We start from the raw sequence: 19,354 nt of genomic DNA, 5'->3' as shown, positions 1-19,354 counted from the left end.
AATACACATTTCTGCAGAATCAAAATATGGTTTTACTTGGATCTGCTTACTTTTGCCATTTAACACTGAACTCTGACATCTGGCTTCAAGATCTTTTACAGGTTAAAGGGAAACTATTAAAATGAAATCTTACGGAACATTCTGTCTAGTTATAATAAAAAACTTAAAATGTATTTAAAGTGGTCATACTGTATGTTTAAACAACAGTAAGATGTTTACAAACAGGCAGAGCACAAACAATGCAGATGTAGATCTATAAAAAAAAGTTTATTTTGTACATAGATTTTAGCACTAACTGCCCACCATGGTCACTGACTCAGTTAGACTTCAGTTTATCTGAATGTAACTCAAATACATGGCCTTGCGGGTTCAGTGCGATAGAAATTGTTGTCAGTAATGAATCCACAGATATAGCAATAGGAGCTTCAATCATTTCCTTTCGTTTTGCAGCTCCAGTCGAATTGGAAAATGTTGTCGAAATACAGAAACATTCCTTACCGAGAGTGACTGTGGTCTCCAATTCACTATTGGCGTTTGCAAACCTACACTTCTGAAAATACAATTTATTCAGCTGTTTTCTGTCGTTGTGATAATGTAACACACATCCAAACCATTATATCAAAGAGGATTGATACATGTTGTCAAACACCTATTTCCCACCGAAGCTAATTACAGAAAAGGACAGTTTAAACACCTTCACCACACTGTGAAGCGTTCAGAAGTGTCAATATGCAACAGTTTGTTTAAAACTGTAGTGCAAAACCCAAGCGTGGAAAAGATCCTTTGCTCCTTTGCAACCACAAACCATTTTTAAACCCTTTGTCGTTGACCTGGTAGCCAAATTTCCTACTGCTCTTCTATGTATAACTTCAATACCAGTTCTGAGTTTGCTAGATGATTTTATTCCACCCCAGGGCTTTCTGTTTCCCCACCTATGATTTTGGAAGGGCCCGAGTATTAGTACCAGAAGTAACAGAAGGTCACTCAACAACCGGGTGATTAATGGGAACAATCATCCATCATGGAGCCCGTTTCTCCAGAGCGTCCGTGCTTGTTCTGGGGGACGGACAAATCGCCGGGCTTCGCTCTTCCGGTCCCTCTCTTGGTGGGGCCGAGGCAGCGCAGGTACGCGGCGCAGACAGGACAAACATGTTTACTGTCGAGGAGGCGGGAGCTCAGAAGTACCTCCAGCTCAAGAAGGTCAATCGGAGCTTCATTCCCTGTCATGCGAAGGGTCAGGAAGCACATTTGTATGCATTTCCTCTCATAACAGGAAGAGCACAACTGCTTCCCCTTCACAATAGCTCCGGTTCTGCGCCCCACCGCCCGCCTCCAATCCCTCAGGGCCTCCCGAAAGAAACAAGGATGACAGGCGGCTCTTTATCCCTGCCCCCAGAGCCCTTCCCTTTGCGAACACTGTCCCATTGTTTTGGGAACCAAAGAGATCAGGGATGAATTCAGTCAAACTACTTGAAGAACTATGAACTTTTATGCCTTTACCGATCAATGACAACTAAGCCTTTTGTTCTTTTACTTTAACACAAGCCCAGATTGCGACCACTATCTTTTCCTAAGTTATGTTGTTTTTTTCCCCACTGTTGAGCTACACTTACACCAGCTAAATTGATAACAGCAACATGTAGATTGGTTCCTCAAATGAAAACAAATGAACTGCCTACCTAATAAAAAATTTAAAAAAGTCTTTCCAGGCTGGCTACTTTATTCACTAAACCTCCATATCAACCTATCAAAAACCTTTTTCTTCACTTTTGCAGAGATGCAGATGTAGCTGATGCTGTTATTCACCAGCGAGACGCTGAAATAGGTGACAGCTGAGGACTTTTCGGTGTTAGATTTGATACTCCCTATCAGACCATCCAAGGAATTTGCACAATATTAAAAAAAAAAGTCAGAGGAATATCTGCAAAACAGAAAAGGTGTTAAGGTTCTGAACTTCCGTAGAGAGCAGAAAGCGCGCCTGTTACGGGTGACGAGAGCAGACATTCTGAAGAACTGCTAGCAAACTAACAAGCAAGTAAAGGTGGGAAACATGGGGTGTACGTGTGGCGATGGCAGGGGGTGACAAGCTACCCAAAGGGCCTCATTATTTTCCTGCTGCTAATTTGACTGATTCTCGCTCTTCTGCTGCTATTTCCACAGAAGGAAGACATTTTACTTCCAGTGGCTTTCGCGAGCCTGGCTCTAAAGTCAGGAAAAACAAATAAATAAGTAGCGAGAAGCATTAAGGGGCAAGTTAGAGTGACATGAGCCCTTCCTGCCCATTCTCCCTCAGGGCTCTTCCCCTTTACCCTTCCATCCCGACCAGCGGATGCCCCGAAGAGCACCAGCCGACTTAAAAAAAAAAAACATCCGACGACTCAAAACACTTTGGTAGGCAGCCTTAGCAGGAAATGGTTAAAAAGAGGCACGTATCTTTTTGCTGTTCCTCCCCACGCGAGGTGTACACCTTGAAAGCTTCTGAAGGGCTAACTTACGGGGGACAAGAAAGCTCACCCGTGTCTAACTTTTAGCCGTGGCACTTCACAGAAACTGCTTGTGTGGAGCGGAGGGGAAGCAGACCTCTGTGTACAGTAACACTGCTTGTCTGTGTGCTCAGAAGAGGCAGCCTGCTAACCAACTGAACAGACAGCTTCCATTCGGATTTGTATGTACAGAGTGTGGGAGGACGGGCAACAGGACACACCGTATTTTTAAACCCCTGTCTTTGCTGTCCGCCTTCCTAAATATAGCTGCCTCTCCTCATGTCTGACTTTGGTTTTACTAGTCTGTACTTTAATCATCTTTGCTTACAAATTAACATACCATCAATGAAAAGGCACCGCCTATCTTTGCGAGTAGGAACGCCATGCCCATATAACTGGAATTCGATTGGCTTATATAATTTTCATAGGGAGGATCTAAATCCGTTACCTGAAAGGATTTTAATGGGGGAGACTCCAATAATTGCACGTCCCAATGCTAAAAATGAAGGACGTTCAGAAGTCACTGTGAGGCTGTACATCATGTGGACTGAGAACAGGTCAGCGTTTGTGTATGAGCTCTCAAGTGGCAGGAGGAGTAAAATGAGGGATAAGGGGACTGCGAAAGGCAGCCACTAACAGGATGTGAAATATTATTCTAACAAAGCTGAGGAGCATGACTGCTGCACAGAACTTCCTGTATGAATTGTTAAAAGAATCCCACAAATACCCACCCACGTCAACTCAAGATCTTTTATGCCCGGATCTGATATGAGTAGCCAAGGAAACAACACAGGTAGTTTCATCAAAACATCATTATCAAACATCAGAATGGGCGACGAAATGCAGCACAATCATTTATATACAAATATCACGCACACACTGTTGGATACACACACAATGGGGATTCAAAAGGGCAAGAAAAGACACTAGAGCTGGACTCTCATACAAACACCTCGCAGGCTGCTGACTTCTGTTCTGAATAAACTGAAGATCTCGATTGTTTTCGGAACTCAGCAGGGACAACGTGAGGAGTATAACACTAGACTGGGGGGAAAAAAGTTACCGTGCCATCTGGGGTGTGCACTGAGCTTTCTCAAGTGCCGACTGACTGGCGTAAGAAGCAACAAATCATTACTTCTGCCCAGCTGAGAACTTTTATTTGGAATTCATGGGAAAATGTAAGACAATGCAAGACAAAAGGTTAAGGGGAGATGAAGAAAGAAAAGCCTGACATAACCAATTCCAGCTGGTGCATTTCAACTGGAGCAAAATCATCCGACAACATGAAAAATCATTGTTCGTCTGTTCTTTTCATCAGTGTACTTTTACTTTACAGCAACACAGATCAAAATCACACAATTTCTGTTCTTCCAGTATTATTATGAGATTCACATGGCTGGGAACTTAAAGACAACTAATGAAATAACTTTACAGTTGAGTCTTTTTTCCTCAACAGCTTGAAACAACTCAAAAAATAAAAGATCCTGAATAAAAACAACAGTTTTAGAAAAGAGTCCTCAGTATTCCTGTTTGTCTCAAAGAACAAAGGCAATATAAGCAGGAATGTTTAGATAAATGTTTTAGTGATAATGACATACATGTCAAATTGAAAAGTGTGTTTAGAGGACTAGTGTTAAAACCTGACTATTTTGTGAACTAAAAGTTTGAACCTCTATGCTCTTATTCCAGTGCGCTGAAGGTGTTGATCCTTGTAATCTTATTAAAATTAATCTGACTTGGAAAAAACTAAATATAATAACTGGGCCTGATAAGCATCACAGCTTTTGACCTTACCCCACAGCTATTAAGTTTCAATAGTCTAACAAGCCAGCAGAGACCAACACATTGGGGTCTTTCAGAATTAAGTTGCATGAAGTGTAAGAGAGACTACTAATAAAAGGAAACTGCAAATGTGTCCGTGCACTTTCAGACACATTGCTGCTTGTTTGATCTAGAGTAGAATTTTAATCGGACCGACAGCAAATCCACATTGAAGAAAAATAATGTGAGTACGACAGTTTATCATGAGCTGCTGCAGAAAATCGATTGGCTAAAACTTTGTTTTTAGGGGCTCAGAAGTTATGCTTTATTGCAAAGCTATGCATGAGAGGTCTTAATTTTGTCAGGAATGAAAAGATACATTGTGGCGTTTTCTTTCATTTTTCTTTTTCAGTTAGAAGGACCATTTTAGCCGTGTAAATCGTTCATCTTCCAGCAATTGGGGTGTCTCAGGACACAAACCAAAAATATTATCCCATTCTGTTCAACTTTGATATGCTAAGTGCATGGCTGAAGAAAATGAATATTAAACAAAAATGCAGACAGACATCTAGGATTTTTTTTTCCTAAATTAATATATAAAAGCATTACCACATATATTAGTCATTCAAATTCTTCTTTTTGCAACTTAATGTATACTGTATTAACTTGCTAAAAAGAGCTATTTCATAGAAAATTAATAGATGAACTAGCCTTTAATTGAAATAAATCATCGATCACTTTAGCAGTTAACCTTGCATCTAGTTCAATAATTCAGCCTGACTTCCAACTCTAATGCGTAAACCAATTAAAACAAATAGAGTACGTTTGGTCTGACAGAGGTATTACTTTCTGGTTGGGTTCTAAAGTAATAAGTGACCTGTTAGGAGTAAATGAATACTATACCCATCATAAATCCTACAATTTTCTCTAACAGAATTTAGTATTTAAAACACAGAGTCCTAGTCATGATTTATTATGAATATACATGATGAAAAACTCAAATGCCTGTAGTGGCTGTATAGCCATGATTAGCTTAAACTAAAGCTTAAATCTTCAACAATGTTGTCAAAGGGAACAGCTGCTAATAAAATAAATGTATTCTTTTTGAAATACCACAGGCTTCATGCCTAGATACTCTGATTCTCAAAAACCAGTTTCTTCATGCTAAATCTAAGATGACCTAAATTTGTCTTCCTATGACAAAAAGGGAGGTTTCAGGCAATTTAGTTTAGTGAAACCAATTCTCCCTATGTTTTCTACATTTAGCTAGCAGTTCAATTCCAAAAAGACGCTGAAAGGGATTTGCTTTTTACCAATATTTAGAAAAGTTCTCCAAAGATAAGTGATGTCTGGCTGAAGCCGATGTGCTTTCAGAAATTATTAAAGATGTTTTACTACTGTACTTCACGCAAAGCAAGTCTTGGAGTTGTCATTCACAGACAACGATGTGAATATCGGTCTTTCAAATGCAGCACACTGAGATGTAAGACATTCTGAGAACGTAAGCAACCACAAGTATATTATAGAACTTTGGCTCTATATACTTTGCACATGTTTAATTCCTTTGTACACTATATTAGGTATTTGAGGGCAGAATGGCACACTCAAAATAATCTTTTTACTTCAGCAATCTCATTGAACAGACCTCTGCAGACTATGTTCAATAATTCATAAGGCATGCCCTTGAGATTTGCATTTAATGGAGTCCATTTTTTAAAAACTAGAATTGACTTCTTGTGTTTTATAATTAAGTTATTTATTTTAAATGTTAGATCAGATTTTAAGCCAATGAATTTTTAAAGGCCACTGGATGAAACACTGAAGAGTGGGCTTCATATTAAGGGCCCGAGGTTTTGTGAACTTGCAGCAATCCTTTAAGGTTTACAAGACATTTTAAAGAGTGTCATTAAAACTGTTAGAAATCTACGTCTCTTTCGCAAAACATTTAACACTTTGGGCTTTAAAACACGTTACAGCTCAAAGCAGACAAGAGGCTAACAATAAGAACAATACTATAGGTTTTGTGGTTTTGCATCTTTTCTGAAATATGTATTTATCTAGGTGAGGCATTTTCTTGTCATGGTGGTTAAAGGTAGGTTTAGGGCTAGGGTTAGGCTTAGGGGGTTTTCAAAGGATTTAATTCTTCTTGGGCTGGTTCCCAGTACCACCAGCACTGACCAGGTGACTATAAAGAAACAGGACCAGATGAGCAGAATGACCTCCATTCATTCAAGGCTTCTCCAAGAAGTAAGCTACAATATGAACTAAAGATTTTAAAAAAGTGTTTAAAAAAGAGAAAAAAAAAGTTTTCCCCAACTTGAAAACCTCAAATTCGTTAGGCAAGGCTGTTCATTAAAAGCTGATAAATCATTGTGGCGTTTGCTCTCAAATGCCAGTGCTAATGCATGGATCAAGCCTTGTTGTTTAGCTTCACATTTCCTATATACAGATAATGGGAAACGGATGGATAGTGCAACTACTGTATCTAAAGCACAGAAAATTAAATACTTAAATGGATTATTTGATTGTATTTTTCTTGTCAAATCAGGTATTGTGACACTGTTAACCTGAACACAGATTTCTCAAACTTTTTTTATGTTTTATGCCAGTATTGGTAACCTAAAGCCAGTGATCTCAAGGCTGGGCATGTTAAACACTTCTGAAAATAGGATTTATGATTTGCTGAAAACACCAAGCCTTTCTCATGTCTTCTCAAATGCGTGCAGATTGTGAAATGGCTGCTAGATTTAAAAGACCTCAGACTATTGTGTTAAACAAAGGTAAAAAACAAAGGTAAAAATAGTCTATTAGCTGATAATGGCTTTGTGGCCGTTATCGTTTACTGGCATCTTGGTTGAGGTGTAAGATTGAAGTCATGCGTTCTTGGAAAATGTAACACCTCATAAACCTGTAGCTCAGCCACTAGATGCCTGCAGGAAAACCAGGGACCTCAAGATAGACTTGACACTCTTGAGACAGATAATAACAGAAGATGCCAGAACTCATTCTTTATAACGAGGGCCATTTTTAAGTCATATCAGAGAAACTACCAATCAGAGGAGGCCATTTGGCCACAGAGCTCATTGTTTTCTATTTCTCTGCAGTCCCAAAGCCAGTGAATGAACACCCCGTTGCTCACATACAAAATTCCCTTGTACACACCCTGCAAAGGGACAATTTAGAGGAGCCAATCAAGATGAAGCTGGATGTCTTTGAGAGATGGGAGGAGAACACACCACATGAGCACTGGGAGAACTGAACCCAGAGCCCAGGAGCCACGAGAATTTGAATAAAAGAAGCTCAGACTGCAAGTCGGCACGCCTGTTTCACCTGCCACGTTACCAGATTTCTATTCCATGGAGATGGCGCCACGTGTGAGGGATGTGGCACCATGAAGGGAGATGTGTCGGTGGCTACGCTGCTTCAGAGCCGATCATCTTCAACGCTCCCACATGGGAAAGGCTCCCACCTGTGCAATCGCATTCCCTTGGTGCTGAATGCCAGCTTGAGAAAAAAAAATCAACGAGGTTTCCGCTTACCTGTCTGTTACGTTCGTCCATAATCCGCGTGATCTGAATCTTTTTTCTCCCCATAGTCCCCGTCTTCTTTCCTCCCTTATCTCCAAAGTATTGTATTTTTCTCCTTCCTTTCCTTCGAGTATCCTTCCCACCACTCTTTCTCTTCTTGACTTGCTCCGCTCAATTCACAAAATCTAGCATCCACACCTGAAACAGAAAAACAGAGGCAAGCTGTGTTTAAACTGGCTGCAGGAGCAGAGCCACTCACCGGGATAATCGAGCAAAAGACCCTTGTTCCCTTTTACAACGAGAATTCCTTCGTCGTTTTGTCAACCGATTGCTGTGCATCACCTTCTCATGTCCAACCTTAGTGAAGCAAGTCTCAATCATTCATTATTTCTCTTCTTTTGAGACTTATACCGTAAATTCACCTAACGTTTTACTCCTTCACTTTTGTGTCTTTATTTGTGTCTTTATTTCTCCAGGATTAAACTGCTGTAATGCCTTGCTTACTGGGGTATCTACTTGGTTGTTAAATAGGCTTCAGTATGTCCAGGATTGATAGGAGAAGTCCAGTGGCTCCCTATGAGTAAGAAGGTGCTTTACGTTTCTCCTGTTCTCTTGGAAGGTTCTGAATGGTTATCTGAAGGTCTTATTGGAGTACAGTCCAGCTCTTAACCTGAGATCTGCTGATTCTGGCCTCCTTACTCTGGGAAAAAGAACAGGTTTTCACCACATAATGGGCAACAGAGCCTCCCATGTGCTGCACCACGTCCGTGATTGTCACTGCCTGAATCCATTCGAGACGGTTGATGCTTTGAAAACGACTTAAATGCCCGTCTTTTCACTTCAACTCCTGGAGATTTTTTTCCTAGAAGCAAACTTTGTGTTGTGTATTAAGTAGATGCAACTGGACAGCACTTTGAGTTTCTTAAAATAATAATTTACTACAAATGATTAATCTTATTGAGCCCACTGTTCCTAACTCATGAGGCACCATCAAACATGCAGCTCAAATGTGAGTCCTAACGTTATTTTTTATGGTTTAGGCCTGGAAACGCACAATTATATGAATCTTTTTTTTGAGCTTGAAGAAATTAATATTGGTACTTAAGATAAATTCAGTTTTTCTTGGTCTTCTTTTAACTAAATGACCAAATCTCATGAAGGACAGTGCAAATGAGAGATGTAATGAACCTCTCTGTATCTGTGTGCATTAAGTAGGCCAGCTAATTCATTTCTGAAGAGAAAACAGTGCTGTGTTTTGACAGCAGAGGTGATAACGTCCCTCGTTATGGAAATGAATGTCCCATTACTTAAGCTCTGCTTAATACACGAGAACTGTCAGCGCCTTTGGATCAAAAATCTTTCTTTCCCTTTTCTTTCAGAAGCCAGATGTGTGGCGACTGAGGCACGTGCACGAGACGGAATGTAGGACGTCTGTGACAAGAAAGAAACATGAGACGAATCCATTGGTGTGTCTGTCTCTGAACGTGTGCCTCCTTCATTCATATCGCGTATAGTCTGGATCGAAACGCATACTGCACAGCATGCAGGGCCGCACAAAAACCAGGAGGCTTTAGAAATTTGAAAGTTAATCAGACAAATACATACAACACTGCTAATCTGAAATTTTGCGCACAGAACATCTGTACTGTATTTTCACCTTGGAAAATCACGGCTAGGAAACACCTACTACAGCTGAAAGTCTAGAACGGTAGCACTTAAGAAATGCCTTTTGTATACAAAACATTAGCATATGCTTCTGTACATTCTGTGCGTTATACTTTTTTTCCCTCAGCTACAACAAACAAAAACATGCTTGAAAGCTGAGGTGAAACTCAGGAAATTAAACAACGTTCTCACAATAAGCTTGGGTGTTTAGAGGGAACTTAAAGCCTTCTTAGAATGTTTAGGCGGCAAGAAGATTTTTTTTTTTACCATTAGGTGCTGACTGTGAAACAAACTTGGTGTTGACATTAGACAGTACTCAGGGGAGGAAGTCAGAAGACTTACTGAGAAGTCCTCAGAGCAATGATGCAAATTAACAGACATCAGAGGGAGAAAAAGCATATTGTGAGATAATTTCTAGTTTTTTGTTGATTTTTAAACTACAGTTCTGTTATTATTGTCATTAGTAATAGTAGCGGGGTTTCTAGTAGTAGAAAGTAGTGGTAGAAAGAAAGGAAGGAAACTAAAACAGTTTTGCTTCTGTTCTACTGAGTTTCTATTGATATCGCAGTACATTGCTCACTCCATCTCAAACAAACGTAGACTGAAATGGCTTGTTATTTTAAGTTCCTTAGTAATATACCTAAAGACAAAAGATTTCTCTCCTGTTCAAATGATGCAAACCTTACATTGTGACAAAGGTGAATACTATACTTCTGTATTACATCAATGTGTATTCACATCAAATTAAAATGCAAACCCATATTTCTGGACAAGAGCCTTCATTCACACAAAGATAGTACTCAGTTGATCCTTCTTTAGTTCCTACTCACAGAACACAGAAGGTTTTTTCAGCATCCATGCTGTGAAATGTTTTCCAGTTTGTCAGGGCGAGAGTCTTGCACTGCACTGCACGGAGACTAGTGGGTTTCCTGGCTGCCTCAGCCACAGTCAGGTGATTCTAATGGCCAGTCCAGCACTTTTATCCTTTTTCCTGTCTAGAATCTCTTGTTGTGGCTCAACCAGTAAAGGCAGTCATTGCAGGTTGGGTTCTACGATACAGATGTTGTGGGTTCCTTAGCTCACTGTGACCAGGGTTATCCCAACATTCCCCAAGGGCAGAGTCACCCAGGGCTCTCTGAGCTCTCGACAGCACAGCGCCCCCTGTGGCCTCTCAGGTAATTGCAGACTTGTGCTGCTGTTGGTGAGGAATGTGTCTCTTCTCCAATCAGCCCTGACTGACACTTGCAGGGGGCAGTACTGTCTGTAACGTGTTAAAAGATGACTGGCTCGATGGTAGGCAGGGTGGAGGAGTCTGTGACTACCTTTCCGCTCTCCTCCCCGTGTGCGGTCACAAGGTCTGCGAGTCCACATACGATAAACACACCACAGCAGGTTCAAAAATAGGGTGGGTGTATATATGTAAGAAAAAAAACATACCGGACATACTAAATTAATATATAAGAAGAAACTCCACTGATGATTTGGCTATGTGATTTTGTGATTTTGATCATTGGATTATTGTCCTAGGCGGCATTTCAGTCACATATTGGTCTTGGCGTTCTTTTCCACGACCATGTCAAGAATCCTTGTCCCCAGGAAGGCACCAGCTAATGATGGAACTGCCACCACAGAGAACATCAGAGGCGCAATTAACTGCCTTTTCATCTACACATGGATGAACCTGCTTTTAAAAAGAGCCCTTCAGATCCCTGCTTTAGAAGCAATTGGGAAAATAAGGCTTGAACTTCCTTTGGAACCTTGATCTATGTTTATGTATGGCTCAGCTTGCTCAGCAACTGTTGTGCTGGTCTTGTGAAGTGATACTCAGACTTCTGATGAACCATTCTGATGGTGCTTGCCTTTAATTCTCAGCTTCTTTGTATTTTCTTTTAAGCATTATTTTCAATTAACCTTCAGGAATCTCGTATTCAGATTTACCGATTAAGACAGCATTTAGCTCACTGGACACATAACCTTCTTAGCTTGGCAATAAACAATTAGCTATTTTGTCACTATTTCAATGACACATTTAAATGTCAGTTTATGCTTACAATTAATTTTGAGTTCTATAACTAAGATCTGTAAAGGGAAGCAATGTAATTATAAGATTATGCTTGTCCATGCATGATAATCTACTTTTCTGGTTTAGTTTTAGAACGAAATTGTATAGCTGCACACTTAAGCATGGGTTCCCTGTAGCAGACACTTAGTGTTTCACTGTTATTCAGAAATTAATTTCATGCATTAGATTGTCTTATATGCCAGTAACACCTCTTTGTATTAAGCACTTATTCATCATAGTAAAAGGTAATCAAAAGTGTTCTAATGAATTAACTAAAGACAACAGGCGCCAGTACTTATGTTATCAATTGTATATAATGTTGTTTTATTTTACAATACTGTCCTTTTATCGAAGTTTCAATAATTTTAATTTGAAAACCTATCAACGTATTTGGCACAAGTCAGATTTTTATCTGTCAGTACATACAGTACAGCAGCACTTAGCTGTTAAATACAGCGAATCGAGGAGAGCAATACTACACCCTAAAGTACGAACTCACTATCACTTAGTTTGACTTACAGAAAATTCCCCCTCTGAACTCAGCATTTAATCATATTTCATTCACTGCAGAAGCCATGCAAATTCATAACCTCAGTGTAGATATTAGCGAGACTAACAGCTCTGTTACACAAAATTAATATGCATCAACTAAATGAGCTTACCACTTTGACTTCTCCCGATAACACAAGAAGAGAATAATAATAAGAAGAAATGGTACCTCAGGTCTTGAAGGGTGGCTGTTATGTTCCCCCTGTCCAGCACAGTGAAATTCTCCATTAATGTCACTCTAGTGTAGTTCTCACAGTACCAGCACACTTCTACACTGCCTTATGTAACAGTAAGCCGATGTCCCCAAACTTTAATCCCAGATTTGACTCCCATTCCAGGCAACTGAGGTGAAATGCTACTTAATACGATACGTATGATCTTTCCCACATTAAGACACGGGTTTCCTCAGAACATTTCCAAAAACTTGCTGCTCTTATCGAGAGTCACATGCGGTATATGAAAACTCCATTTGTGTTGTGTTGCGTTGCGTTGCGTTTTCTAATAAGAATTCCGACACACAGAAAAATACCAGATAGAACAGGTCAGAAGTTTTTTTTCTTCATATTGGATGCGCTTACCATATGCGGGAAGAAATAAGAAAGATACAACTCCAGCACATGCAGGAGGCGGAGGAGCCTAACAGGCTTTCTCCAAAGCCATAAACCAGTACTGTAATCTGCAGCAAATGCATGTGGTGAAATCTAGTTTTTTTGCTCTTCGGAGTGAAGCTGATGGCAATATCGTCTTACTGCCTCACACCCGTATAAGCTGCTGCTCAGGTGGAAGGTCAGGGATAGTGGCTTAAGAGATGCAGTGGGGCTTTAAGAGATCACAATCCTTCACATGAGTGAGATGCAAAAAAAAAAGACGAGCCTTAAAAAGCACTAAACAGGGAGCCATGCTTCTCCCAGGAAGGTTATCTGGATAGTGTGTTCCTCCCACCTGCTAATCAAGCCTTTTATTTCTTAGTGAGATGGAGGAAAAAAAAGCTTCAACTTAGAGAACTAATGAAGCGCTGAGCTAAGTTCATGCACGCAATATGTTATCAGCAAGAAATGACAAAAGGCAGTTGTCAGAGGCTGGAGACCTGCGACGTCGCGCATTTTGGAAGCTTTAAAATGCTGAAGTTTTAAAACCGTCTTTGATTTATTAAATTTGACATGTGTGAAGTGAGGGGACTGAAAGGGGGGTGTTTTTGGTGAGGCTCTTCAGTAAAAAAAAAAAAAAAAAGAAAAAATTCTGAGATAGCATGCCTTATTCCCAAACCCTTGTTTTTAACAAGAAAAAAGAAGTTTGCAGGCTTTCTCCTAGTTTCAGTTCTTTGTTTCTGAATTTCTTTTACTTGTGTACGTCAACCGAGATTTGTATCTACATAAGGAAGAGGACAGACAGCTATATTTTTAATGCTGTACTGCATTCAGCGAGGTGCATCACATTTCTATTAAAAACTCTGGGCTCTACATCGAAACGTAGGAACCAGTGGGGCTTTTAAATACAGGGCCCTTTGTTCTTAATGATGGCGAGAGTTTTCTTTCAGGTGATGGTACAGACAAGATCTGGACTCGTGTTCCACCTTTCTTCTTCTGCAATGCTTTTTTTTCCACTAACCAAAAAATTCTGGAGCCTAACCTTAACGTATCAGAAGATGATTGATTATACCAAGATTTGGGATGTTTTTCCTAGAACTTTACTGGTTCGTTACTGCTACCACATGCCTTCTTCTTGAGCACATCTGCAACGCATTTAGTAATAACACACATTTGAAAAAAGGCAGTATCCTCTATCCTCATAGGAAATGCGGTTATAAGGATTTGAAATAACATATTACAGTACAGTAAGTAAACCTTTTAGGAGGTGTACGATACATTAAATAAACCCTCACTCTTTTTAAATAAACTCTCGTTTCCTTGAAGAAAAAGACGTCTTTAACAGAGTTTATTTAGGATCCTAACAATCCAAATGTGGATGTTGGTTCAACACACATTCGCATGTGCATCATGCTAATGTAATCCCAAAACAGTTTGCAAAGGGTTATTTATTAACAGGCTTATTTCATGTTATTTTCTTTCAGGCACAGCTATTCAAGATGGTCAATCAGTGATCTGAACATGTGCCAGCTCCTTGGAAGCCTAATGTCATTACAGTCAATGCTTCTTAACATTCGGCATGCTTTCCCCATGCCTGCCAAAGGAAGATACTGTGGTGACGAAGAGCTGTCTACCAAGTATCCCATGCAAGTCCACGTGATATAAGAAAACTGACCTAAAACCTCTTAGCCTGTGACTACTCTTTGTAGTTTGTGTAGGTTTCCTGATGATTCGCTCTAAATATAGGATAATTGAATTCAATTTTAAGCAGCTCAAGGAAATGCATCGCTCTGCTTAATGTGATACAACCACTTAAAAGACGCATGCATACTGTGTGTAAGCCAAATTGCTCTGTACTCTCTTTATCCTTCAGACAAAAGTTCGGACCTGTGAAACTGTCCGGCCCTCGTGCGGCCCGCTTGAGTTTTGTGAATACATTTTAAAAAACAAATCTGTAAAAGTAGCCTAAGAAAGTCCCATAACACCCTTGCGTGCCCGGAGCTCCTTTCAGATAAAACATGCCCCCCCCCCCCCCAAAAAAAAATCAAGAGCTCCTACTGAGCAAAAGAGGAAGTTGAAGCGGGCATGCGCCAGAGGACCCCACAGCGCGGGCCCGGGCCTGCAGCAGTGACGGACGGGTGCCTGGACGGCGATGTAGGAAGCGAGCCCGCTGGACAAGCTCTTCTGAGCTCCCTGCAGTCCCTTTACCCCCACGAGCTCGGCGCAGGCGAACAGAATGGCAGGAAACATGCACAGAGTGGTCACGGAAGGACGTGACATCACAAACCACAAACAATAAAAGGTGCAAAGGTGCTTCCTTCCCTAAACTGTTCCAGAAAGTGCAAAATGGGAACCAAAACTCCCCCACTTCCTTCTCCCTAACAAAAACTGTCTGACTCTGCTCCCGCCGCTATGATCCACAAACTGTCTTCTTCTGAAAAACAGTCAATCAGGGGGCACGAGCCAAGATGGGTTTCAAAACACCGACAGTAGCTAAACAGATCAACACATCCACGCCGATTTCCTAGCGCCCTGCTCTCACTAACGGCTGATGTCTCTTGATTCGCACTGCTCCTTAATTATGCTCTTTGAAAGCCTTATAACCACCGTTCCAGAGGCCTGCTACAGTGTGTATATGTAATATATTTCCTTGCAAACATAAGTGTGTCACTGTGCTCCATTAAAAGGGGGTCAAGTTGTGAGTTTTTATAAAGAAACCTAACTGGAAAATAAAGAGTAAATAGGTTTTGGGGTTTGGGCTTAATGGTTTTGTAGAGAGAGAAGTCTCTGAGCGCAGCGAGGAACAGCTGTCTTAAACTACAGCAATTACAGGGTGGCAATGAATTCCTGGCAATGGAACTAAATAAACGTGTTCAATCTTTGTCTTAGTTGTACATCTACCATCCTCATCTTGAATTCAAAGCCATAATACAAGGGCTAAGGACTGACTAAGCAGCTGATGTGATGAGTGTAAAATAAAAAAGCAAGCTAATTCAACTTTTCATTTGTGTTGCATTTTCCATGAGATGTAATAGAAGATATTCTCTCATTAACATTTCAAAATACTGTATTTGTACATTCCTGATTAGAAAGACTAAAAACTCCTTATCAAGACATATGTGTACAACAGCGCATTTACCTTAGTATAACCAAAGCCTTTATTACTTAAAGTGTGAAAATATGGATGAACTGCATTTCTGTTGGACAAAATTCTGTGAATAGGTCTTTTGAGTTCTTATGGTAGATTAAAGCATTAGGAAAAAGAAAGTTTGTGCCTCACAGGGCACTCTTTCACAAGCTAAACTGCAATGTTTTTTACCCACTTCTCCACTGATCAGTGGCAAAACCGGTTAATTAATTCTGAAAGGGATCACTTGCTTAAACTGCCTATGCATCTTTCAAAAGTACGTTCCTTTCAACACACACTAGTATTCATAGCGCATAAAAACAGAAAGAGGGCACTCTGCTATTAAACATGTGCGGGTTACAGGCCTTTTATTACTGGCATCTTAGTCATCTTTCAAAATTTCACCCAAAACCTGAAACTCTGATGTACGTGGTACACCCATCTCATTGCAATTACATTTTAAAAAAATATGGAATATCACAGACACACAAATCTCAATAATCAGTTATGCCTACAAAAAGCAACTCAAGCCCTAACAAGGACACAGGCAGTGAAATAAGTCTTTTGCTTTAAATATCACAATGCTTTGCTTGAATATTATTCAGATATTTTAAACTTCAGACTTTTCATTAGCTAAGCAAACATCAGAAAATCTTGTTCACGTGCCGTGTTTTTGTTTTTTTAATTTAAAAAAATAAACATGACTAAAACGGTCATAAAAAAGGACCAAAAAATTGCCAGATTAAATTCCCATCATTTTTAAGACGGCAGATTCCTACAGCATCCTAAAAACTAAACTGAAAAGGGAGTGTAGTCGAGTTCAAATTATATCTCTCAAAAATCCTCCGAAATGATACACACATATGTTCTTTTGATTTAATTAAAAAATACATGGCAGGAGAAAATTAAAAATTGACCCCCTTAAAATTTCACCTTTTAGATGTATTTTTCTCGTTCGCGAAAGCTACAGCCTGATGTTGCCACCTCTCTCAACACAGGCCCGCTGCGCGCTGGCAGGCTGGCAGGCTGGCAGATCTCTTTCCACGATCCCTTTCCTCGCCGCTCCCATCACAAAACTTCCCAAGGACAAAAGGACACGAAACGGTGTCAGCCGGTTCGGAGCAGGAGCTGTGGAATGCGGCTGCAAACCCCAAAGGAGAGGACGTGCGGGCGGCCTAATCAGCTGTTTTGTCTGCGATGTATGTTGTCGCGAGGGTCTTCTGCTCAGGCTCGCATTGTTTTTACCCAAAAAAGGCTGCCAGAAGAATTAACCGAGCAGAGCAGTGAGATTTGTGCTCTGGGAGGTTAACCCCCCTATCGCAACTTCATGAGCCAAGTCGAGATCACAGAGAGCACGAGGGACACACAAGAATGCTGCCCACTTCAGGAGACAGGGATATGGCCCAACAGTCGTCTACTGCGTAGTGCGGGGATGGCAAGAGTATCTTAGAGGTCCTCCTTTAATCAGCAGTTTGTAAAGACTTGAAATGTGTGACTTTGGAGAAAATTAGTCAGTTAACTGCTTTGGTTAAGTCAGGTCAGCTGAGAGCTATAAGGTGCTGGCATTTTTTCTTTCAAATGGTCTCTTAAATTTGTTACTGATATCACGATAACCAAACAAAATTATTCCAAGTGTTTAGATCTCCAGGATAAGCGCTGGCCTGGTCCTCTCTTTATAAGACGGTTTGTTTTATGACATAGAGAAAAACACTTTCAAGCTGCACCCAAAATACAGTAATAGTTTGTTAGAGAACTTTCTGTCTGAGCTTTGTTTAGGCCACAAGATAGAAGCCTCTTATTGAGGGTTTGTAATGTTTTGTTAGGTCTTTCAGCTACATTTGATGCAATTGATTATATGATTCTTTAAAATCACTTGTAGTCTCATGTTTCCTATTTTGGTCATGTTTTTGATTGGTCAACCACTTTGGTAAAGATGAACAGTTTGGTGTTCCTCAGAGTCCAATCCTTGGACCTTTTTTGTTGTCTACATGCCAGCTTAAGGCATCATAATAAGAAAATAAAAATGCTGACTTTCATTTTTCTAGGCGTATTTTTCAACATATTCCCATTCTTGGCATGTAGCACAAGCGACTTGCCCATACAGAGTGCCTAACTGGGATTCAGACATGAATAGCTACTGTATAAAAGGTTTGAACTGCAAAGCTATGACCCTAATAATGTTACATTTAATGGAAATGTTATTATGCAATCTACTAGAGTGAAAGATTATAATGGACTCTGAACTCTCTTGTGTTTCACTTAAACTCTGTAGTTACACCTGCATTGTAGCATCTCGGAAATATAGCCAGATTGAAACTTATGCTTGATGTGTTGGATACAGAGGTTTTACACATGCTTTTACACTTTCACATCTTGAGTTTTGTAATTTCTTGTATTCTCTATTAAAACCAGACACACTCCAGCTCTAAATTCAGTACACAGTGAATCATCACATTGACTTTAAATGGCTACATTGACAAACAACACTCCTCATGATCTGTTCCTTTAAATCTGCAAGAGATGCTTATTCCAATGGTTTCAGAACAGTCTCAGTGATTCGCAAATTCTGACACAACAGGTACGCTTTTGCTGTTATGCTGTCCGTTCATGAAGTTTGTGTTCGACATTATGCAGCTTGAGACTTTAGTTATTTTAAGCCTTAGTAAAACAATTAAAAATAATTTTATTTGAATGCGCTTATTAATGTTTTCGGCCTCTACAAGCAGGTTGTAAACCTTGGTTTTGACCAAAGATGTTCTGCATTGAAGGATGCTATATAAAAATACATTTGACTTGACAAGCTTTTTATGGGATTAATGAACAAAAAGAATTAGAGAATGAAATTGAAATGAGGCTAACTCCCTACCAAGGAGCAACATACTGACTTCACTTTGCATTACCAGACCATGTACTAGTCAAGCACTGGGATAGGTAACTGGTCTGCAGTGACCCTGCAGGGCCCAATCAGTTCAGCTGTTTGCTCCGTGCTGTTGTCTGACAAGCTGACTTCACCTTCAGTGTCCTGGAGGGATGTGCTTCAGCTATTATGGGGTGTTTACCACAGAGCAAAGCCCATGTAGTGTTAGCGAGCATGAAACCGCTATCGCACATCGCAGATCGACTACTTGAATCCAGGTGTAACCACTGCTTAGACGAGCACTGCAAGGCTCTACAGCAGACACAGAAACCTGTGAAGGAGATGTCCAAGACTCTAACCAGGCACAGCCTAGGTTAAGTTACATTGAGAATCCCAGGTTTAATTGAAAAATGATTTGCTGTTTTAAGGTTTATCCACATACAGAAGTCTCAGATTACTGGAAAAAACTATAAAACTAAAACAATACCCTTCAAAGGCTTATCATTTTGAATATTTTTGTCAGGTCACATAAACTTCACAAAAACACAATAACATATTCAACTAATTATGTTATCTGCCAAAGACGACAGTGCTCTGTAGTATTCTGGATGTTCACCAGGAGTTTATATGCTCCTTATCTGGAACAAAGAGATGGGAAGGCAGTGTCACACACCATGAAATGCAGAGCAGTATGGTTAGATGATCCTCCGATTACTTCATCTCACTTTTCCAGCAT

The 19,354-nt window shown here is 40.2% G+C and overlaps 1 protein-coding gene across 9 annotated transcripts in view; it reads right to left on the bottom strand.

The window, feature by feature from the left end:
• The window catches only part of mef2cb (myocyte enhancer factor 2cb), a 92,606-nt gene that overhangs the window by 40,527 nt on the left and 32,725 nt on the right, over positions 1-19,354 (bottom strand). For all 9 annotated transcript variants that reach the window (XM_088910648.1, XM_088910655.1, XM_088910647.1 and 6 more), the window contains one exon: positions 7,784-7,969. In XM_088910648.1, coding sequence (XP_088766774.1) covers positions 7,784-7,837 — 54 coding nt within the window. In that variant the 5' untranslated portion in view covers positions 7,838-7,969. The remainder of the gene's footprint in view (positions 1-7,783; positions 7,970-19,354) is intronic.

The sequence above is a fragment of the Atractosteus spatula genome, chromosome 3, assembly GCF_055471065.1.
Source record: "Atractosteus spatula isolate fAtrSpa1 chromosome 3, fAtrSpa1.hap1, whole genome shotgun sequence".
NCBI classification, from domain to species: domain Eukaryota; kingdom Metazoa; phylum Chordata; class Actinopteri; order Semionotiformes; family Lepisosteidae; genus Atractosteus; species Atractosteus spatula.
Note: the sequence above shows the minus strand (reverse complement) of the source record. Positions and strands in the feature narration are given on the sequence as shown.